Raw genomic sequence first — 24154 nt, 5'->3', positions numbered from 1 at the left:
TGGGAAGATGAAAATAAGAGGGAAAGAGAGTGGGAAAAGGAATAAGAGAGATAGAGTCAGTAAGAATGAGAGGGAAAGGGAACGAGAATGAAGGGGTTTAAACTTTACACGCATAATGGTATGACTACTTATTATTACCTCCATTTCAAATTAATCTACAAACTTCACTTTGGGGGAGAACCAAGGAGAAAGTGCAAAAGTATGAGAGATAAATTAAAAAGGTGGAGAGAAAAAATTAAACGTGGGTTAAAATATTAAAAAGTAGATGACATGGGTGGAAAAAGAAGAGAAAGTAGATGTGACATGTTATCAAAAATAGAATAAGCAACAATGTGTAGATTAAAAAGAAACAGACCAAGAAGAAAAATGTGTAGATTAAAAAGAAATAGAGGTAATACATATTAAGGCGATAGTAAGTAAAATACAGGGAAATATTTAGACATTCAATAAATGATAACATAAATTCTCTCCTCAAGTAAAGGAAAAAATAAATATAGAGCTAACGAGTAAGAGGTGGTAAATCAATGTGGTACCACCTCAAATTCCAAGGCTTTTCCCAAGATTTGATCTTCATCCTAACAAGAAGTCGGGGGATTCCACTCTTGTAGTGGACAGTGGCCTTTAGACCCATTCGTTTATGGACTCTTAAATCTTGTACGCAACTTCTGAGCCAATGTACTGGTCCTCGGGCCAAATATCTCTTCTTCTAAAAAAAGCTAACTAAATTGCAAAATAATTATAAAATAAACCCCAAACATTGTTTAAATTAATTTTATAAATTATTTCTATCGTGTTTGTGATTTCATAGGTTTTATAACTAATAAGCTATAATTATAAAAGTTGGGGTACTAAAGGAGAGGTGTGTGGTAGCTCGTGTAGTACCGTCCTGAATTACAATGTTTTGTTTAGGGTTTGAATCCGTCCTTATCTCAACAATATGTTAGGGAAATCTGTTGCGGTGGTAGTAGGCCTTTGGTCAATTATTATATGGGTTTTTTTAACCTTGTATCTAGCCTCTAAGTTGTTATCCCCTACAAGCTAGTAGCCTAGCAAGAATTAGTATTCCTGTCAATTATCTTTCCTAATAAAAAATGAGTTGGGGTACGTACTTAACTATATTCACAAAGATCGTGCACTAATTTCTCTGTGTAATGTACATGGGGCAATTATAATATGCTTCATAGGTTTCATAATTTATGCAAACAATTGTAATTTCATAATTTTCAATACACTACTTATTTATGCAACATTCGTAATTTCACGATCTGCAATGTACTACTTTGACCATTAAATGAAATTTAAAAAACTAAATATTGAGATGACCAATCTAACATCCTACATAACTATTTGTTTTGCCTATATAATAGTGAAAATTTGTGATCAAAGTTTATTCTGACATTTATATACTAATTATTACATGAATCTCTATTATATAAGTGAAAGGGGAAGGCATGGTGTCTCCCTATTAAATGACTATATACACTTAATTTTTAATTACATTAATTTTGTTTAAATTTCAAGATAATAATGGGTACTCAATCAATCAAAAAATTTGCCATTTTTAAAAACTAGAATTAAATAACTTGAAATGTTGGGTTTTAAAAAAGAAAAGACTACAAAAATTTACAAAAAAAATAAAGATAACAAATGCATTTAAGAATATCAAATCTTCCATTAAAATAAAAATTGTCAAAATAAAAAATCAGTAGTATATATTTGCACAAAATTATAGTCATGTAAAGAAATGATAATTTTACTGTGTTTATATAATTTTAATTTGTGTAAGTCAATTACATAAAGGATAATAAGGTCAGATCAAGAAAACGTACTACATTTGAAGTTTTAACTATACTATCGATGATAGATAATAAGAGGTAGAATTCAAAATCGTTCACAAGTAAATCAAAATTAAAAAGAAGACAAAAGAAAAGCACAAAGATTTGAAGGTAATCTTTGCAATTATGAAGAACATAATTTGAATCAAATTTGAGACTAAAAAAAGCAAATAATAGAAAAGAAAGATTATTTTTTATATTTGATTTCCATGGATAAATAAAGATAAATATATTTGTAAATATGAACTAAGTTGCTAATCAAATTAGATGATAAACTTAGCTGACAAAAGAGGTGATCTGCCAAAAATTTTAGTTTTCAAGAAGGCTTTCTTTATAATAACTTGTAAGTATTTCCTCAAGAGCTATCCCGGCCCACCGATGTGGGATTTGTCTCTACAAGAAATTTTGTTTTTAAAAGTGAAATTTTGCTCTTTATTTTTATATTTGTTATACAACTTTGTTATTTCTTTTTCTATGGTACACCGGCCACCTGCCTCCACACCTTAAGGACAACAACCATACTTACTATAAATACATTTGGAACTTTGTAAATTTTTTGGATGGTTATGTTAGTTTCTTGTGTACTCCCTCCGTTTCCTAAAGTTCTTCCTTGTTATTGTTACTACAGATACCAATGAGAATTAATTTGTGTGGGGTGAGTAAAGTAGGAGAGAGAAATGGGTTAAGATAAATAAAAAAAATAAAAAAATAAAAGAATAAAAAAGGGTCAAATTAGGAGAGAGAAATGGAGTAAAATTGAATTAATGATGTAATGATGGATGACCATATAATAGGGACATGAGAGGGTAAAAAGGAAAAACAAATTCCAAATAAGGAATAAAGTAAAATAGGGAATATCTTTTGGAAACGCACTTAAACGGAAAGAAGGAAGATATTTACGAAACGGAGGGAGTATGATAATAATTGAAATATTGGGAGTTTGTTTTGCTTTTCGTTGTATGAACTTTTCCTATCGGGAAAAAAAGTAGTAATTGATTTTTAGTATTTCTTTTCCTTTTCTTCTTTCTAATTTTTGTCCATTTCTTTAAACCAATTTAAAGACTACAAATTCATTTCCTTTTATGTGCTCCAAGTCTTTAACAAGTAATTTTGAGTATACATTTCTAATAATCAATTTATTTGCTCCCAAATAAATGCCACAATTTGACTACATTTACTTTTTATATGTAGTACTAAATTTGACTAAGTAAAAGAATAATTATGTAGTATGGTGAACTACTTATTAATCTCTATGTTACTTTCTAATTTTCAACTCGTTATACTTTTTTGTTGATAAATAAGTAATTCAGAAATTAATGGACAAAAATATGTTTTTGAGGCATTAAAGTTAAATTTCTTGTTATTTTTAAAAATTTAAAGTGCTACATATATCGAAAAGATTATGGTTTATGAAAAAAGAATACAATGAAAGCATTTTCTAATAGCTGACATGAAAATTATAAACTTTGAGATTGACTTGGTTCTCATTGCCGATATGTGTATCAGTGTATCATAAAATATTGTTCAATTTCTCATTTTACTTAATATATTCATATTAGTTCATATTAGATGGCTTGTTCAAGACCCCCCAAACTTAAAGTTTTGGATCCGCCTCAACCCCTAGTTGTCCCAAATCATGAAGCGAAAAGTATACAAGTGGGCTTTTAACGGCTATCCCAACTTTGTCATTAAAACCAAAAATCACGACTTTGAAAATATTATGACTACTAACATGGTTGCTTTTAACCATAATTATTAATTAAAATTTTATCTTATATTAAAAATTATGAAATGTTTATAGTAATTGAAAAACTCTCGAGCCTGTTTGCGAGCTTTGGAGCCGAGATTAAGGTAGCTCAGACTCAACTCGTTAGGGTCTCGATCCGAACCCGAACTCGAGTTAAGCCCACTCGAGCCGAGTTTTGACCGAGCCGAACTCGAATAGTTTGCGAGCCATCCTAACTCATTAACACCCCTAGCTGCATCAATTCCGACGAGTATTATGCAAGCATTCTTCATCTGTTGTAAATCTGGGAGCATTCTTTATCGTTTGGTGATGAGTATTTGCCTATTTCACCCTCTGTATTTTGTTATTGTACAAATCTTTGGTTTTTGTTATGCTTTGATTGCAATAAGATAACTTCATTTTTTCTTTGTGTTTTGAGTTACTGATTATTTCTTTTCTTAGTTGGAAGCCAAATGGCAAATCATGTAGCAAGAAGATATTTTTTTGAAGCTTTGGAGTTGTATTTAGTTTCAAGGCTCCTTTTGTAATTATGTTGTAATTGATTGAATTTTTTTTTTGAATAGTTAGTATTTACTTGTAAATTTTGAATAATGAGACTTTTGAATTTCAATAAATAAATGTCTATCGGCTTACCTATTATTATTACAATATATACACATCTTTCATGTTATATGTTATTTGTTAGAAAATTCCTCGTTCAACTTATAAGTGAGTAATTGAAATATTATGTATTCATATTACCTTTTATTTTAGTTATAACAATACATTCACATATTTCAAGTTAAAACTTACTCTTCCCATTTCTTTTAAGTTTACACACTTTCCTCTCTACACCCATGTCATCAACTTTTTAGTATTTTAACTCATTTTTTTGTACTTTTTAGTTTCTTTCTCATTTTTTTATATTTCATCCTTAGTTCCGCCCAACCCCAAAGTGAAGTGAGTAAACTAAAAAAAATTGAAGGGAGTATAATTATATGTTACTCCATTTGTCTATATTTATATATTACATTTCTATTCTGAGAAATCAAACTATCAATATTGACCAATTATTTTGATGTTTTCTACATTAACTTTTGCCACTTACATGTTATATGAAGTACATAACAAAAGATAAAATTAACAGCTTCAGTTTCATATAGCTATAAAGTACAATGTCATAAATTCATCTACTAATAATAAAATAATTATAATAAATTTTATGTGAGAGTATATCATAAAGTTGTAAAATGTAAATTAGGTTTGAAGTGTAAAATCAATGAACTTGACATAGTTGAAAATTATCAAGAAATTAAGTTATATGTCATAAATTAAATTACTAATAAAAAAATTTCACAACAAATTTTGTACTTCCTCCATTCCAATTTAGTTGTGACACTTTTTTTTCACAACTCCCTATGCAAAATTTGAGGAGGGGTAGAAGGGTTAAGCGAAAGAAATTAGGTAGGAAAGGGGGACCACTGCACATGGGTACAAATAAAAACAAAGGAGAGAGAAATGTAGGCCCCCTGAATTCCCACGTGAATGTGGAGAATTTGGAGGGAGTGTAAAAAAGTGGGGAAATTTTCCCGCCAAGGCAGATTTGCCTTCCAAAACAAAATTGGAGCTAAAATTTTCAAATTTTTTAAATTGCAAATGAGATTCAAATTTGTCCAAAATAATACCACCATATTCTCTCTCTTCTATATATACCCCAAAATTTAAAGAGGGGCCTTTACACAAAATGAAGAGAGAGAAAGAATGTTTTTCACCTAAAATGGTGTAGTTACACAAAGTACCAAGTTTAAATATTAATTACATCACAACACACACAACACTGTAATTAGTACTAATTTTAGAAATTAGGGGATTAAAATTCCAAAAAAGAACTTTCAACTTTAGTCTTCATTCCTCACACATATCTACCAAAATGGAGCCATTAAATGGTGAGGAGGTTAGTGTTCAAAGCCTTCAACATCTCCCAGACATTAAAGACATGGAAGAGGAGTTGTTGCTGCATGAAATGGGCACTCATTATGATAGTGATGAGAATTCAGACTCAGACAACGAAGGTGCAGGCAGAATGACAGAAACAGAGGAACAATCACCGATTCACCGCAACATCAACATCAAAATCAATACCAACCAGAAGAACATCAACTGGAACTACAACCAGCAGAACATGTCATTGTAAGTTCAAGTAGAAAGAAACAAGAATTGAGTTTAGAGACAAGAAGAAAGTTAATTGATGAACTTCTTACTTTGGAAATACATGGTAAACTTCCATGGGGTGGTAAAAGAAAATTTTCAAAAAAATTTAAAATTCATAAGATGATACTAGATAGAATATGGAATGATGCAAAACAACAAAGAGCAAATGACCATGTTATAGATGTAAGGAGCAAAAAAATGGGAAAATGTGGCAAAAAACTTAAAGTCTATGATGAGGCATGGCTTCAGATAGTCCCACTTCATTTGAGGACAAATATTAGGGCATTTGCTGGACATCTTAAACTACCTCATGTTGCTGTATATAGACTCTTAAAACAGGAAAAACTGCGAAGCCATACAAGCAGCAACCATCCCAAGTTGACAGAGAAACACAAGCTGGATAGGATGCAGTGGGTATTGAAACATATACTTCCAGTAACCTGCACAGAACCACCAACATTTGTTGATATGCATAATGTAATGTACATTGATGAGAAGTGGTTTTATTTACACCAAAATATGAAGAGGTTCTACTTACTCCCTGCTGAGGATGATTCTTATAGGCATTGTGTTTCTAAGAGTTACAAAATAAAGGCTATGTTCATGTGTGCAACATCAAGACCCATCAAGGACAATGAAGGGAAGATGATACATGATGGGAAGTTTGGTATCTATCCATTTGTTGAGTATGTCACTGCCAAATACTCAACAAAAAACAGAAGAGCAGGCACACTCATAACTAAAGCACTTGATAGTGTCACATAACAAAGAATGAGGGATATGATCATCAACAATGTGATTCCTGCCATCATCAGGAATTGGCCTGAGGGTTAGTTTGTCAAAAGACATCTACATCCAGCAATGCAAGATAATGCAAGGCCACATATTCATGCAGATGACCCACAATTTTTGGCAGCAGCAACTTAAAATGGTTTCAACATAAAGTTGATAAATCAACCAGCTCAGTCTCCTGACCTAAATGTGCTAGCTTAGGTTTTTTCAGAGCAATACAAGCATTGCAGTATCAGTCATTTCCTAATACCCTAGATGATTTGATCACAAAGGTTCAAGATTGTTATGATTTTTTTTGACACAGAGGTGTTGAAGTATACGTGGCTACAATTGCAATATGTTATGGTTGAAATTTTTAAGTGCAAGGGGGAAAATAGTTACAAGAACCCACATCATGGAAAAAGAAGGTTATAAAGACAAGGCTTACTTCCGCAAAATGTCACAGTTGATCAAACAGTGATTGATGAGGCAGTTGCTTAACTTAATGAGAGGTTCATTAATGTTGGTGAAGCATTTGACTACCTTGATGAAATGACAGAATAGTTTTTGAAGATGAAGAAGGAAACATTTTGCAAAAATAACAAAGAAGATAACATTTTGAAGAAAATACAGAGCATGCAACCTCTTGAAGAAAAAACAGATAAGGCACTATTTTGAAAGAAAAATATAGAGAAGCCAACATTTTGAAGAAAAAACAGAGAAGGCAGTTTTTTGTGTAATTAGGTATGAAGACAGTTTTTGTGTAATTAGGTAGGAAGCCAGTTTTTTGTGCAGAAAACAACGGGATATATGAAAATTAACTAGTGTCGCAAGATACATAATCAAATATAATTTACCTCATGGTTTATGTTTATTGTTTAGCTTTACTCCTATTTACATCTTCAAAACATATGTAAGGCTTACTCCTATTTGCATCTTGTAAATACATCAGGGAGTGTGTATTGGGTCAAAGAAGAATTTGGTTGGTTGACTTAAATCCTCAACACAATGAAATTCTTCAATGTGGAGCAAGTCAACCATATTTCTCCTACCACATATATACATGAGTCCCTTCATCATATGTATGATTCAATACAATAAACTACAAAGGAGACTTAGTGTACCTCCAACAACAACACACATTAGGTCTCAACAACTGAGCAGCTTTACCCCCTACCAATTAGGTTTTATATTGATTGTATAACATCATTAGCCATCTATTTCATCATAGACAAAGGGACTCAATTAGGGCTTCTAAATCCATCAAGGATAATTTTAAGGGTCGTAGAAGAAATAGGGAGGGTGATTTAAATCCTCAACAAAATGAAATTATCAATGTGGAGTAGATCACCCTCCTTCCTCTACCCATAAATATGAGTCCCTTCATCATTTGGATGACTCAATAAACAAAACCAACACTCAAATTCATGCATACCAACAAAGATAACCAACACAGTTACATTTCAATACAACAAAGACAACCAACACAATTACATTCCAAGCCAACAATAAACCTAGCATCATCATCACAAGTCAAAGCCAACAATTCCAAGTCAGCCAGTCCAGGCCAACAATTACAAGGCAACAATTCCAAGGCAACAAAGATAACTAACACAGATAAATCTCAAGCCAACAATTCCAAGGCATCAATTCAAAGGCAACAAAGATAACCAAGATAGTTAAATCTCAAGCCAAAAATTCAAAGGTAGCATCATGATCACCAGTTCAAGCCAACAAATTACATGCATGAACAAACTAATTGAAGGGACTCATTATAACCAACATAGTTACATCCCAAACCAACAATTCTAAACCAACAATTCCAAGGCAGCAATTGAAAGACAACACAGATAACCAAGACAGTTAAATCCCAAGCCAACAATTCAAAGATAGCATAATGATCACTAGTCCAAGCCAACAAATTACATGCATGAACAAACTAATTGGAGGGACTCATTATAACCAACACAGTTACATCCCAAACCAACAATTTTAAACCAACAATTCCAAGATAGCAATTCAAAGGCAACAAAGATAGCCAAGACAGTTAAATCCCAAGCCAACAATTCAAAGGTAGCATAATGATCACCAGTCCAAGCCAACAAATTACACGCATGAACAAACTAATTGAAGAGACTCATTATAACCAACACAGTTACATCCCAAACCAACAATTCTAAACCAACAATTCCAAAGCAGCAATTCAAGGGCAACAAAGATAACCTCAGGAAGAATAAACCTCAGGGACTCTTTTTTCTGACTTTACGCCTGAGTAGGAATGTATGGTAGTCTGGATCCTATTCTGATGTTGTGCAGGGAATCAATGGCACATCGAGAAGTACTTCCTAATCATCAGAAGAGACAATGTCCTCATAAACCTCAAACACAGACCACCCCCCATCCTTTTCAACATATATTTCATACTTCTTCCCCTCATCATCATAAACAGGAAAGGCATCCCCACAAATAGCCTCAGCCTTCTCCTTTCCCTTCACCTCTTTCTCCTTTTTCATTTTCTCCTTCCATCTACTTGACCCCCCTCTTCGGACCAAATTAGAACCACTCGCATGTGGAGCCATCATACCACAGATGATCTCACGAGTAGTCCTTAAACCACTCTCAACCTTTCCCCCATCACCTTTACCCTTATATGCAGAGGTAGATCCGGACCTCAATTGATAAACCCGGCCTTTAGGTGGCATGTTCTTACCTTTTTTTGGAATTCTCGGGTAATGGAGGAACAAACTCCCTTGGAAGAGAAGTCTTTGCGTAAATCCTCAACAATCATTGATAAAGCACACATCGCATCAGGTCGAAGCAATTGTTCGGCATCACCACTGTCGAACAATCTTCTAGGCCACGCAAAAACTTCAAGGAAGTCTTTCATCAACTCCTTAATCAAATCAAATTCTTCCGCATCATCTGTTTCAAAAATTGCGTCAGTCAGTGGATTCAGATTTGGTACATACATTTTCAAGAGGAATTTAGGATTTTTGGGACTCAAATTACCAAATCTGAAGAGTTAATGGATGATGAAGAAGAAAATGATGACAAAGAGACAGGGAGAAATTGAAAATGAAGAAATTAGGGTATAGTTGAAGAGAGAGAATGGAGATTTGACGAGAGAGAGGCGAACTAAGGAGAGAAAGAGAGGGGAAGTGAAGATAGAGGAATTAGGCTTCAGATGAATAAATGAATGAAGATGAAGGGGCAGATTAAATGTGGGGGGTTGAATTGATGAATAGGTAGTTGAGGGGTTTAATTCTGATGCAATTGATGAAAGGTAGTTGAGGGGGTTTGATTTTTGGTGGGAGCCATTTAATGAGTTTAGGATTAATAAGGTCATATTAAGTAGGATTAGATTTTAATCAGTTTTATAAGTAAGGGTAAAATCGTAAAATCACAGTAACAAACTTTCCATTTAAGGTGAAAAAAAGAGTGTCACAATTAAAATGAAACATGCCAAAGAAGGAAAGTGTCACAATTAAAAGGAAACGGAGGAAGTATGTGAATTAGAGTACTATCGTGAATTTGGGTAATATATTGTTAATTTTTAGATTATGTGAAAATGGGTCTGGGTAACCCAATAAGGAGGAGGAGAGTTTAGCCCACTTACAAGCTAGGAGGCTCCATCCTAAAACCAAGGAAAAATTGACAATAGAGGTCTGAACTTTGGGTGATAATTTTTAAAAGGTCTGAACTATTGATTAACCTAGGTAGGTCCCAACTTTAGCGGGTCTTAACTTTTAGCGGGCCTTAGTGACTTAAAACTGGCTTAATATGTCATCACTTGTAAAACATGGATTACATCAGAAGGGTTAATTGAGGGAGGGATGTAGGAACTAGGTGAGATTTAAAAAAAATCTTCAGTTTTAAGTCGTCGAGGCTCGCTAAAAGTTAAGACCCCCTAAAGTTGGGACCTACACAGGTTAATCAATAGTTCAGACCTTTTAAAAATTATCACCCAAAGTTCAGACCTCTATTGTCAATTTTTCCTAAAACCAATTGGTGATAGGAGGAGTAACTCCTAATCTTATAAAGTGGTTTATTCTCTCCTCTTTCTCCAATGTGGGACACTCACAAGTGTGCATTCTATGGGTTTCAACATATACAAATTTAGTTAGGGGTACTGTTAAAAATAAGTTTAAATCGGTTTCAGTTCAATTCAATTTCAATTTGAATCAGTTCAGTTAATTCAGTTAAACATTCAATTCAGATCAGTTCAGTTGATCGATTAACTTTTCAGTTTTTCACAGTTGTTTTCGGTAACAGTTTGTTCCAGTTAGAGGTGGGCATGGGCCGGGCCGAGTTTGAAATTTCAAAAATTAGTCAACGGCCCGGCCTAGGCCCACGGGCCCGCAGGCCGGGCTCGTGATTCCCGCGGGCCTGGCCCATGTTTTGTGTTGTTTTTTTTGTATTTTTGACAGTTTTAGGGTAAAAAGGAAAGGATCGTTTGGCCCGCAGGCTCGTGCCGGTGCTGGCTGGAAATTAAATTTCTTGACCGTGACAGGTTCCCAGCCCACGTAGCGGACAATGGGTCGGGCCGGGCTTCGAGCGGGCTCGTGCAGGGTCGGGCAGGTCGCATGCCGGCCCGTCCCATGCCCACCTCTAGTTCCAGTTCAGTTTTGGTTTTTCATTTACAGTTTATTTCAGTTTCAGTTCAATATATATTTTTCAGTTAATTTCAGAAATTAAGTCAGCCCAAGGACTAACCCCTACAAGGTTACTAGGCTGAAGGAAACACCAACACATTGGTTGGTCAGTTAATTTCAGTTATAGTTACTCCGAGTTAATTTAATTCAGTTTAACTTTTTATTGTTTTATTTCAACCAACAGTTCATTAACCAAACTGACAGCTTTATATACCTATACCTCGTTCATTTTTTATGTAAGCCTTACGTAGAATATTAGACCTACGGGGAAGTAAGCATCTTCCATGTGGTACAGTGGTATTTGCAGCCTCATCACATCACATTTCATGTACTAATCTGTTTTTTCTTGCATCCTATCCTTTCATTTTCACGGATCGTTTTCGGCTACCTTGGTGAAACCTGACCAATTCATTATTCATGTCATCTTCATGACTTGCTTTTTAGCATCATACAACCAAATGACCAATCATGTAGTAGTCTGTAGTCGTCAGAGTTGAATACAATTGATATTTTTCTAGTCTCTCTAATTTTATTTTTCTTTCTTCAATGTTTTTTCACAGGTTATCCCGCTAACTACAATGAGTAACTAAAATCATCTTTTCCCATACCACATTTATTTAAATAAACAAAAAATCTTTACTATCCTTTTTAGATTCTCTTGCATAAATTATCGTAAAAAAAGAAAAATGAGAACTATGTTTTGGACGGATGGAGCATTATATAACATACGTAAAGATATATATTTCAACAAGAATGATATCGACTATACAAATAATGACATAAAGAATTATATTTTGGAACGGAGGGAGCATTATATAACATGTGTAATGATATATATTTCAACAAGAATAATATGGACTATACAAATAATGACATAAATCTCATACCATTTGAGTTTTTTTTTTTTTACAAAAGAATCAGCAGTTTATAAGTTGTTACATACTTACATCAAACCATAGATTATAGATTTATAGTGCGACAATATTATCCAAGAATTTGTGTAATAATTTAGCCCCGTAATTTGAACATTCCTTCGAGAAAAAAGATGAAAAGAAGTATACATCTAGGCATCTAGCATCCCAATTTCATCAGACTTCAGAGCATCTTCTCGGATATTTCGTGGCATTTCAAAGTAAATGTATATATCTAGTAAGTAGCGTAGGAAGCTTCTGGATATGAATGGTTTAAAGACTAAATACATGCATGCATACTGCACTTTAACTTGATGCCCAAGTCTTGAATAGTCTTTACTCTTTACTAGCTACTTTCTCAACCTCTATATATACACAACTGAAAATGGACCTTAGCATCATATCATACTTGACAACAAAGCAAATAGAGCAATATAATAAAAGCTTATAATATCAGACTCTTCCTACTTGCAACAAAATATATACTACTATATATTCTCGAAAAATGCCTTCATTTTCTAGCTTCTTTAGTTGGTTTCCAAGTTCTAAACATCAGGTTGCTTGTGAAGAAGCAAGCCAAACAAAAACAGAAGAATCCAAGGGGAACTCGGAGATCAAGAGATCGTCGGCGCCAATTGTGGTGTCTAAGTTTCCTGTTGGAGCAAGATTATCTCTTTTGTGATGATAAGTTGACCGTGCTTCGTATATCCAGGAGTTTTCACCCACTTTTCATTCTTGGGACAAAACGGAGATATTTAGTGTTACAACGACGATTTCGGAAGGATCTAGAGGCATTCCATAATGCATTTTAGCCCAAGCCCAGGTAGAAGGTTCGGATTGGGGCCGGATGTGGATGTCTCCCACTTGCCAGACCATAACCAACTATCACAGTTGAATTTTAATCTGGACCTAAACCAACCCCCCCTCCCCTCCCAACCTCCTAATCACAACTTTCAGCCTTTAAGCACTCAACAACCGTCCACGACTCTCTCGCTATCCCTAGATGATCCTAACAATGATCGTTCAATAGCTTTACTTGAATTGGAGAGGTCAAACTGGTCACAGGGACCCTATAGGATTCGTAATGGTTATTGTGTTCCTTTAAGACCTTTTAGTTCACGTAGATCCGAACCTTCTCCCCCCTCCACAAGTGTTATTAATCCAGGTGCAGGGACTTTGGCGAGTTTAGTGGCTCAAGGGTGGGCTTTTCATCCACCGGGGCCAGACGAGCCTGGACCAAGCAACTGGGTTGAAAGGACTATGGCTTCGCAAGGTATGCAGGGGCATGATGATCGGACTGTGGCACTCCTTACTGATACATATGAGGGAACAAACACAAATGCCGAATTACCTGGACTTCAAAACATAAACACTTTACTTAATGACAGGTTTCGTATCTCACCTCCTTTACATGCAGATATATTTAATCCTCTATTACAGGTCAATCATCAGCAAGGAACTGAGATGGTCTCTTCGCCATCAGACGACGAGTACTCTCCAACTTCACCATTACTTTATCCACTGACTGATTCTGATGCAGATATGGATTATAACTCTGAGAATGATGAAAGCTCATACGATAATCAGATTGTTTTAGGCTTTCCCTGCACTCCAGCTTTCCTCGGTGGTAAAAGGAGAAGGGATGGGAGCCCAGCCCGCGCCTACTCAGCCGAAAGTTTTTTCCTTTTTTCAGGAACCGAAGACCAGATTAAACATAAGAAGAGAAAGAAACAATACGAAGAATGGGATGCCAAAGGAGCCTTCAATATCCTGGTGCCTGCAACAGCAAAAAATTACTCTGCTAAGACAATTACAGATCTTTCTATGGCACGTGAGCTCGGGGTTGAACCAGGTCCGCAGATTCTGTCTCGCAAACGCCCTGCTAGAGTATCTCCTTTGGAACCATCCAGAAACTGGAACCAAAAAAGAAGCAGGACCTCTAGTCCAGACACCCAAGTTACCAGAGCACCAGATGACAGTGAACGTATGACGCTACAGTTGACTTTGACAGTACCTCAGGTTGAGGAATCCGTTGCTAAGGAAGTGGCTGACAGAATTCAGCCACAACAGTCACCATGAAGCTTCTCTCCTGGAATTGCCGAGGACTAAATGACAGTGATAGTCCGGCAATTCCCTATACTTTTTGGCTATTGTCACAGTTTAAGCCTTCCTTTTTATTTTTGCAAGAAACAAAAACACTACTAGAAAAATGACGATTTGCGTCCCCTGATTTGCGTCGCACAGACACGGAAGTGACGCAAAAACCCTATTTGCGTCGCATGCCAAAGAGCGTTCGACGCAAAACATCACCAACCATATCAGGAGACGACTAATATGCGTCGCACCCTCAATATGTGCGACGCATATTGTATTTGTGCGTCGCATTCTGCTTTGGTGCGACGCAAAATTGAGGATAATGTGCGTCGTACTAGAAGCTGGGTGCGACGCACAAAGGTAATCCACGAGGCCCACTACCTACCTTTTTATTTCATAAACCCTAGCGCACAAAGGTAATCTCCCTCTCAATTATCAGCGCCTCTCCCTCTCAATTCAACGCCCCTCTCTCTCTCTCAACTCAACTGCTTCTCTTCCATCTCCGTCGAACATCTCAAGGACTTCGATCCGTCGAACATCTCAAGGACTCCATCGTTGTTATGGCCGCAACCGAAATTCATCTCAGGCTACTCTCGAAATTCATGCCAGGCAGCTCGAAATTCATCTCAGGCAACTCCGTTCGTTCGTTTCATTTCATTTCATCTCAGGTATTCTTTCTTTTTCTTTATTTTTTTTCGTTTATTCGTTTCATTTCGTGTTTTGCATTTTATTCATGGATTTCAATTCAGATCTAAGTTTTATGGAATTGAGTTTTATTATCTGTTTTAATATCATTTCATTTTTTTTATATCTGATTTTTTTGTTTATTTTTATGACATTTTCATAAACCTTCTCGTCGCCCTAAAAAACGTCCCAAGATTGTTCAGAAACAAGTAGATGTGAGATTTTTGTTTTTCGGATATATATTTTTTGTTTTTTGTAATGTATTTGTTTTGATTTTGGGTGATTTTTGTTTTGGTTTTCAGAATGTTTTTCCAAGTTTTTGGTTGGTTGGGGGTAACATCTGAAGCGTATCGTGGTTTTGATGTTCCTGTTAAGGTGTGATTTTAGATTTTTAGTGTATGGTTTGATGAAATTTTTCTGGGTTTGTTTTTTTCGATGATTAGTGAACTGGGTTATGGTTGTTTTTTTTTGCAGAGGTAGATATGGACATAATGCAAAGTATTTTTTGCTTAATTTCTGACTAGTTTGGAAGAAGGTATGGTGTTTGTTTTAATGTTGGATTGATTTTGAGTTGTGTGAAATGTTGTTATCATTTTGAGGGTTTGGTTTGTAAAGATTGTTGTGTTGTTTCAAAATTTGCAGGTGCATATTATTGAAATGACCTCAGGAAACTGTGATTTTTTGTTTGAAATAATTTGTGGAAAATGTTGCAAGCAAGTAAGATATTCGTAGTCCCCATAATTGTCAGGTAGGAGTGTTGCATGTATCTTTTGAACTCCTAACTTGTGGATTTGGCTTGAAGTTTGATTGAATAATTTCCTGAATAGTAGATTTTTCTGTCAGTGATGCCTCTTTGTATATCAACTCTAGCTATAATAGGTTTCTTTTCCTTGACTTTTGGAGTTTCCAGTTAGAACTTAGAAGTAATTCTATCTTGTTTTAAAGCAAAAGGATCATGACTTAAGATTTTTAGTTGGTGAATCAAATGTCATAATGACTCATAATGCATTTTTTGAGGGATTCCTTCTTTGATATTTCATCTTGTTTCTTTGTTGTTGTTGTTGTCTAATGTGTTATACAGGAAGCATTGGAGGTTCATGATGGGGCTAGCAAAGGAAAGTACACCATCAGACTCGGACAAGATTGCATGGCATTCAAATTGATTGTATGGTTTAGGGGCAATTGTTGCATCACTATCTCTGAAATATATTTGGTAGATAATAGTAGTTATAACTTAGATTTAAGCTGACCTCTCGTGTTGTACTTCAACTTATAAACGAGTATGCGTGATTTAAGATTAGTCATGGTACACCCTTGGCTCTTAAGGTTGTAAGGAAGTATGCGTATTTTGTAATCTTTATTTTTCTATAATTTTCTTTTTTGATTTTCTGTAATTGTATTTAATTGATATTCTGTAATTTATGTATTCTTTTTTATGTAATTATCTCTTTTTTTTTTATTTTCTGTAATTTATTATTACAAATCTACGATTTTTTTTGTGAAGAAACCAAAATATTTATTGCAAGTTTGCAACAACCTTATCACTGGCTCATAAAATTAAATTTTTTTTAAAAAAAAAAAATTTTAAAAAAAAAAAATTTTTTTTTTTTTTTTAAAATTGATATTTGCGTCGCACGTAGCCCTAGGTGCGACGCAAATCACTTATTTGCGTCGCACCAGAGGCGATGTGCGACGCACATTAAGCTCGTGTTGGGCTGGGGAGACCAATTTGCGTCGCACGTAGCCCTAGGTGCGACGCAAATCACTCAAAGCTATGTGTTGGGCTGGGGAGACCAATTTGCGTCGCACCGTATACAACGTGCGACGCAAATAGCTAAAAGATCTGCGTCGTTTCCGCATACGACGCAGATCGTTTCTGAGTCATTTGCGTCGAGGGCTTTGGCGTCGCACCAGGGTCCGACGCAAATAGGCGCCTCACATCCGACGCAAATTGGCTTTTCTGTACTAGTGAAACTTGTGTACTTAATGTAAATAGGTTGTTTAAAGCTACTAGTCCAACATCTTGTCATGGGGTAGATGCTAGCGAAACACGGGGGGGTTTAGTCCTTTTTTGTTGGGGCCCCTATGCTGTCGAAGTAGTCGAAAGTTCCAGTAATTTTTTGTTTTGTGAAATTTCTGCTATGAATGGAAGGCTATGGCACTGCCTCTTCTTGTATGGAGCATCGCAACATCAACATCGTGAAAATCAATGGCAATATTTATCCCAGCTTCTACAACCTTACACTCATTTCCTGATAATGGGAGACATAAATCAACTGGATCAATACTCTGACAAAATAGGAGGTAGCGCTTTCATTCGCGGATGGGAAGCCATTGTGAATTGGAAAGTAAATCTGCATCTGCAAGATTTACCTTTCATAGGTCCACGTTTCACATGGACGAACAACAGAGATGGGGGGCAGTTAATAATGGAACGACTAGACCGTGGCTATGCCTCAGTGGATTGGTTGAATGAGCACCCACAAGCTTGTATTCGGAATCTGCCTATAATTCACTCCGATCACGGACCAATTTTATTACAAACTTCAGTGGAATTTCAAAAAGGAAAACGACCCTATCAAATTGAGAACTGGAGCATTCACTTGGACGAGGTCAAACTTCTAGTATACGAAACATGGCAATTATATGTTCAAGGCTCGCCGGCATATTTATTGACTCGTAAGCTTTCTGTACTTCGTGGACGCCTCAAATCTTGGTGCCTTGATAGGAGAATGTTCTGGGGACTTAATTGGAAAAGTTTATTTGATCAACTTCAATACCATGGCAATCAAGTCCACTCTCAGGAACAAGGATTGGAATATCTCCATCATCAACAAGCGCTTCAGCAGGAGGCAACTTTGGCTGTCAATTATTGGCGTCAACGTCTCAAGTCCAACTGCATTCAAGTAGGGGCGTTGCCTTCCAAGCTTTTGTTTCGACGGTTGCGCCCAAAAAAACAGCACAACCATATTCACATGCTGCAAAATGAGAATGGTGAATGGCTAACCCAACAAGAGGATCTCAACAATGTCATCTTACAACACTTTCAAACCTTGCTCTCTTCGAATGGTGGGGAGCGCGAGATACAGACGAATCATAACGAGGCTATAGACTTGGTTCTTCGAGAACTCAACCTTCCGACAATTGCGCCACCAGACCTTGAGGCTCTGCTAAAACCTTTAACACCGGAAGAAGTACAAGATGCTCTTTTCTCGTTGCCGGATAATAAATCGCCGGGCTTAGATGGCTACAATGCGGAATTTTTTAAGACATATTGGACCACAGTTGGTCACTGTCTCACGGAAGCGGCGCAAAAATTCTTTGCAACGGGACATTTTCTGAAGGAATGGAATCGCACGCTCTTAATTCTTATTCCAAAAATCAATCCCCCGGTGGAGGTCAATCACCTGAGACCCATTAGTTTATGTAGTGTTCTTTATAAATGCCTTGCCAAATGCATGGTGAATCGCATGAAGGGTCTACTTCCTGTATTAATTGACGACTTTCAAAATGCATTTATCCCGGGGAGACATATGGAAGATAACTTTTTAATTGCTCATGAAGTCACACATCTTATCAATAAGCAACGTCGAGGCATTACTCAGCTAGCGGCCCTCAAACTGGATATGAATAAAGCCTACGATAAGGTCAACTGGACTTTTTTGTTGAAAGTTCTTCGAGCCTACGGTTTTCCCGATCACTGGTTAACGATGGTAAAAGAATGCATTTCAACGGTGTCATATAGAATTTTAATCAATGGGGACACTTCCCAGCCTTTCACTCCAACATGTGGTCTACGACAGGGGGACCCGCTTTCGCCTTACCTCTTCTTGTTCTGCATGGATATCTTGTCGCGTATGACGACATTGGCTACTGACCTTCGTCATCTTCAAGGTATTCGTATTGGGAAACAAGGCCCGAAGATATCTCATTTGTTTTTTGCCGATGATTCAATGTTCTTCTTCAAAGCCTCTCACGATTCATGCCGAGCAATTTCACGACTCATCCACCGATTCTGCGCCATCTCGGGTCAAGTGCTGAACCTTCAAAAGTCTTTTGTCAAGTTCAGCCCCAACGTCACACAACCACACCAAAGAGAATATAAGTCAATACTAAACATGGATTCCAAGGATAATCTCGGAACTTACCTTGGCATTGCTATTGACCTCCAGAACACCAAGGTCCATCATTTCACTCCGGTACTGGACAAGATTACTACGCGAATTGCGAGTTGGAATGACACGCATCTCTCTCAACCTGCAAAGGTCATCATTATTAATTCTATCCTCATTGGAGCCATTATGCATCACCTCAAGGTTTTTAGCATTCCTAAATCGATAACAGATAAAATTGACAGACTTATTGCAGCGTTTTTTTGGAAGGATAACCAAGGTCGAGGGATCCATTGGAAAAAAAGGGAAATTATTCAGGAACCTAAGGGACAAGGAGGCCTTGGGATTCGAAACACGGGTTTTTTTAACAAGGCTCTGTTGATGAAAAAAGCCTGGCGCATCCAACAATATCCACAACTCCTTCTGTCAAAGGTATTACATAGGAATTGCAACCCAGCTCAAAGGCAACTACGAAAATCTACTCAATCCTCCTGGGGGCGCCATGGCATAGTAATGGCTAACAACTTGCTTCAACAACGCTATCATTGGAAGGTTGGGGATGGGAACATTATTGGAGTTTCTACGCATCCCTGGATAAATGGTACTACACCTATTTTTCGTGATGAAACACCTCTCTCTGCAGCACGACACCTCAAAGTAGCGGATCTACTTCTACCCAACCATCAGGGATGGAATGTTCGGCAAATTAACAGGCTTTTCGAGCCCTGCTCCGCTCGTCAGATCAAAAGTTTGGAGCTTCAGACCTCTCTGGGTACCTCTGACGAGCCCTATTGGCCTTATACCAAATCAGGAGAATACTCCACCAAATCAGGGTATGCAACCCTTCTACAAGATCAAAATGAAATCTATAGCATGACATCTCCTAAGGATTCAGAATATTTTCGTACCTTATGGGGATTGCGCATCATGCCAAAATGGAAACTATTCATATGGAAACTATGGCACAACGGCATAGCTACAAGACAGAATCTTTTCAATCGGGAGATCTCCCACTCCAGTGCTTGCCCAATCTGCCTGGATGACTCTGAAGACACACAACACCTTTTTCGCTGCTGCCCACTAGCAATAGAAGCTTGGGAATGTCAACACTTGGATATTGTGTTAAATTCGGGGATGGAGATCAATTTTCGGGACTGGCTAAGTATTTGGTTACTTTACTTTTATAAAGAAGATGGTATTCAGGGAGTGCGGTTACCAAAGTTTGTGGGTACTCTGTGGAGCATCTGGATTTGCCGCAATGAACAAATCTTTCATAACCGTCGACCAACAATGCAATCGATTCGTCTTCAACTGCAGCTGAATGCCAGCCAACATGACATCTTCAGTACCCCTCCACGCGCTCAAACTAGCAACCCGCACACAATAGAACTTGATCTTCCATCTGGGTTTCATTGTGCTCATATTGGTCGCACAAATCACGGCCCACCACCAATCCCGGTCCAAATAGATGGTTCGTGGGATAGAGTGACACATATGGGGGGTACAGCATGGGTGGTAGGCGCGCCGCGAATCAATAGCCAACAGGGCAAATTCTGTTACGCCACCTCAGCTTTAGGTACAGAAGCCGCGGCTTGTCTTATGGCTATAGCATGGGCCACAGAGGCAAATCACATGGATGTGGTTGTACTAACAGATTCCTCAATGCTAGTCCAACTTCTTCGATCGGGGCGGCGGGACATCCACAGCAAATGGACAATTCAACAAACACTACATTTGGCCAACAGTTTTAATACCTGTTAGGTGATAAAAGTCCATCGCAATCAGGTTCAGCAAGCCCACCAACTGGCGCAATGGTGTCGGCAGCATCACATGGACTATGGCTGATAATTTCATCCTTTATTACTAGTTTGTTTTCTTTCTTATTGTACGTTCCAACGATGGTAATTACGCGTATGGTACACCTAAAAGTATGTGTTAAGTGTCTTTTTATAATGTCATTTAAAATATATACTTTTAGGTGTATCCATGGAATAATTAGATAGATTTTCATATATTCATCTTATGAGAATAATCATGGTCATTTTTTAATTACAATTATTTTATTTAGCGATATTTATTTATGATATTTTCAATAAAGAAGTTTTGTATTGCTCTACTAATTAAAAAATATTAAATTTTGTGTGTATGATAATTATCATGTAGAGTTATAAGTATAATATTCATTGCCTTTCAAAAAAAGGTATAATATTCATTTTTCTATTGCTTGGTACTACTTATTATACTTTAGTTGTATTATGGCGAAGATATGTAATAATTTCATCACATTAATTACCTCACCCTTACTCTCTTTCATGAATCATGCCCTGTATCTCCTCTAAAATATACTCACACTTTTTTGCTAATTATATAAAGCAAAGAAATTAAGTAGATCCATCCTTACTTTCTATCCAATTCGTTTTGAAGGGTCAGCATCTACAACATTTGAGTAGTTCTTTAGACCTTTAGAGGAAGGAAGGAGCATTTATGTACAAGGTAAGAAAGCACACCTCTAATTCATGACTTAAGGGTAATAGAATATGAGTACCAATAGGTCAATTCTTTGGACACGTGATGATTTGAGATAGTTTAAAACGGGTCATTTTGACCTTAAGAACGAGCTTTTTTTAAAGATACGAACGTCATTGCGCGCTCTTTAAAGACGTTAATTTCGAGAAGCCGGTCAAATGAGTACTAATATTGAGCATGAATTTCAAGGTTATCTTGAACGACTCTTTGACATTCAAAACGACTTTACTGGAAAAAAAAAAGATCGAGTGCCCTTTATGTGCGAATTTCAAGAAGTCGGTCAAGATGAGTACCAATACGTTACTTTGTGAGTTTCGAGGCGATCTTAAATGAATGACACTGATTTTGACCTCTAAAACAACTTTTTTCTTTTTGGAAAAATGGACGTCACCAAGTGTTTATAAGGAGCGTGAATTTCAAGAACCCGATCAAAATGAGTATCAGTACGTCAATTTTTTTAAGTATGTAATTTGAGACGATCTTAAACGGGAAAATGTTGACCTTCAAATGACTTTTTTTTTCGAAAAAACGAACGCCATGAAGCTCCCTTTGTGAGTGCATTTTGAGAAGTCGATCAAAATGATTACCAATACATAATCTTTGGGCATGACTTTTGAGGCGAACCACACTATTGACCTTCTAAATGACCTTGTTTGGAAAACAGACGCCACCAAGCTTTCTAAGGGTGCACAAGTTTTAAGAAGCTGATCGAAATGAGTACCTATATGTCAATTTTTTTGGAAACCTGTTTTGAGATGATAATTTACTACACTTTTGACTTTCAAAATGACTCATCTTTAAAATGGATGCCACCGAGCGCCTTAGGATGGTGTGGGGAACTGGGGATGTAATTAGCTAGTGTTAATTAGGATTAAGCTAAGTAACATTAACTAGGTTAATTAGATTTATTTTGGTTAAGTAGGTTGATTACTTTAAAAAAAAATGATAGTTAACTTAACACTTAGCTTGGTGGCAGGGTTAAGTCGTGTATTTTTCAAAAACTTAGGGAACCTTATGCATTTTTGAAACTGCGAGGGCACCTGATGCATTTTTGTAATATTTATGGTTAATTACCTGATGAAAATCCATAAATTATAAACTTAAGAGAGAGTGTGTCATATCGTGGACAACTTGTGGATCATATGCATATATTAAGTTATTATAAACTTGCCAAATATGGAATAAAGTAGAAATGAGAAGAACTTTATAGAACGCCTTAAACGAAAAGTGCGAAAACTTTATGGAATGAAGGAAGTAATTAGTTAAGTTGGTAAGACTTCTACTTTACAACTTAGTGGTCGCATGTTCGAATCTCATATTACAAAATGTTATAGTACATAAACTTGTTAGGCATATATGCCATTACATGTTTCGAGTGAATGAGAGATTTCACATGAATATATATATTTTGTTAGGAACGCCTTATAATGTATTGAATTTTTTGTCAACCCCTTAAAGTTACAATTTATTAATTGCAACCCTTTCATTTAAACTTTGTTAATTGCATCCTTAAAAAAATAAAATTTTAAGTTGTAGCCCAAAGATATTTTAAGGCAAATGAGCTTGAAAATGACTTTACCAATCCTTTACCAATACTCGGTTCAACCTCTACTTAATCAGTTACCATTACTTGGTGGTAGTGGTCTCTGGTAGCTTATTACATTTCCTTTACCCTCAAGTAACAAAATATATTTATTGATAGACATTATTACCATTCTCTTTCCAATCCAAGGCTTGAAAGAAGCCTCCGATAAGGATAACAAGTTTTACAAATTTTCACCATACACCCCAATGGTTTTTTTACTCATCTTTCGATGTTTTCAAAATTCGCTATATATCCCTCAATTTTTTGATGATTAACCATGTACTCTTAATGATTAACCACTATCAAATTTTTTGATCCTTAACTTCTGATTCTATTACTCTTTAACAAATTAACATTAAAACAACACCTAAGGTAAAAAAAAAGAAGGAACAGAGTGATGGGGAAGGACTGATAAAATGGGTCATTATGGTGTTTTAATGGTGGTCAATTAAGGTTAACGATCCAAATATGGTTATTGAGGCCGGGTTGGTAACATAACTAGGGGTTAATGACTAAAAAATTTGACGACAATTAGTCATTAAGTACCTATGGTGAATTTTGAAAGAGATTGAGGAATATATGGTGAATTTCGAAATGTGCGAGGAATATATGGTGAATAAAAAAATTTATCGTAGGAATATATGGTGAATAATGAAATATTCGCAAATTTTATTACTATTTCACTCATCTATTTAATTTAATTGTATTTCTATTCGATAGACTTGAACCAAATATGCTTTTGATCTTAAACTTTCCACCTTAGGCGAAGTTAAAACTAGTCATTGCAATTGCATACTAATCTCTATTATATAAGTGAAGGGGGAGGCGTGGTGTTCCCCTATTAATTGACTATATTACCCTTACTTTTCTAATTACATCAATTTTGATTAAATTTTTAAAATAATAATGGATAATCAATCAAAGTATTTGCCATTTTTAAATACTACAATTTGAATAGCATAAAAATTTAGGTTAAAAAAAAAAAGGAAAGACTTAAAAAAAGCTTACAATAAAAACAAAGATAATTCATTTCAGAATATCTAAAGG

The 24154-nt window shown here is 36.1% G+C and overlaps 1 protein-coding gene across 7 annotated transcripts; it reads left to right on the top strand.

The window, feature by feature from the left end:
* Positions 1 to 12391: 12391 nt before the first annotated feature.
* Positions 12392 to 16325, top strand: LOC104901680 (uncharacterized). Of its 7 annotated transcripts, XM_048634966.1 has the most exons (6): positions 12392 to 14868; positions 15079 to 15099; positions 15187 to 15259; positions 15359 to 15419; positions 15527 to 15632; positions 15966 to 16325. In XM_048634966.1, the coding sequence occupies exon 1, from the start codon at positions 12908 to 12910 to the stop codon at positions 14183 to 14185; it is 1278 nt and encodes a 425-aa protein (XP_048490923.1). In that variant the 5' UTR covers positions 12392 to 12907; the 3' UTR covers positions 14186 to 14868; positions 15079 to 15099; positions 15187 to 15259; positions 15359 to 15419; positions 15527 to 15632; positions 15966 to 16325. The 7 variants fall into 7 exon arrangements, with proteins under 7 accessions (XP_048490923.1, XP_048490925.1, XP_048490922.1 ...); XM_048634968.1 differs by lacking the exon at positions 15079 to 15099 and having other exon boundaries at positions 15527 to 15601; XM_048634965.1 differs by lacking the exon at positions 15079 to 15099.
* Positions 16326 to 24154: the final 7829 nt, after the last annotated feature.

This window comes from Beta vulgaris, chromosome 8, assembly GCF_026745355.1.
Source record: "Beta vulgaris subsp. vulgaris cultivar EL10 chromosome 8, EL10.2, whole genome shotgun sequence".
Classification (NCBI taxonomy): Eukaryota; Viridiplantae; Streptophyta; class Magnoliopsida; order Caryophyllales; family Amaranthaceae; genus Beta; species Beta vulgaris.
This window is presented reverse-complemented; position numbering and strand designations above follow the sequence as displayed.

Bases quoted from the DNA above. Each gene is read 5' to 3' on its own strand.
- LOC104901680 (XM_048634971.1), top strand. From the start codon at position 12,908: ATGCATTTTAGCCCAAGCCCAGGTAGAAGGTTCGGATTGGGGCCGGAT.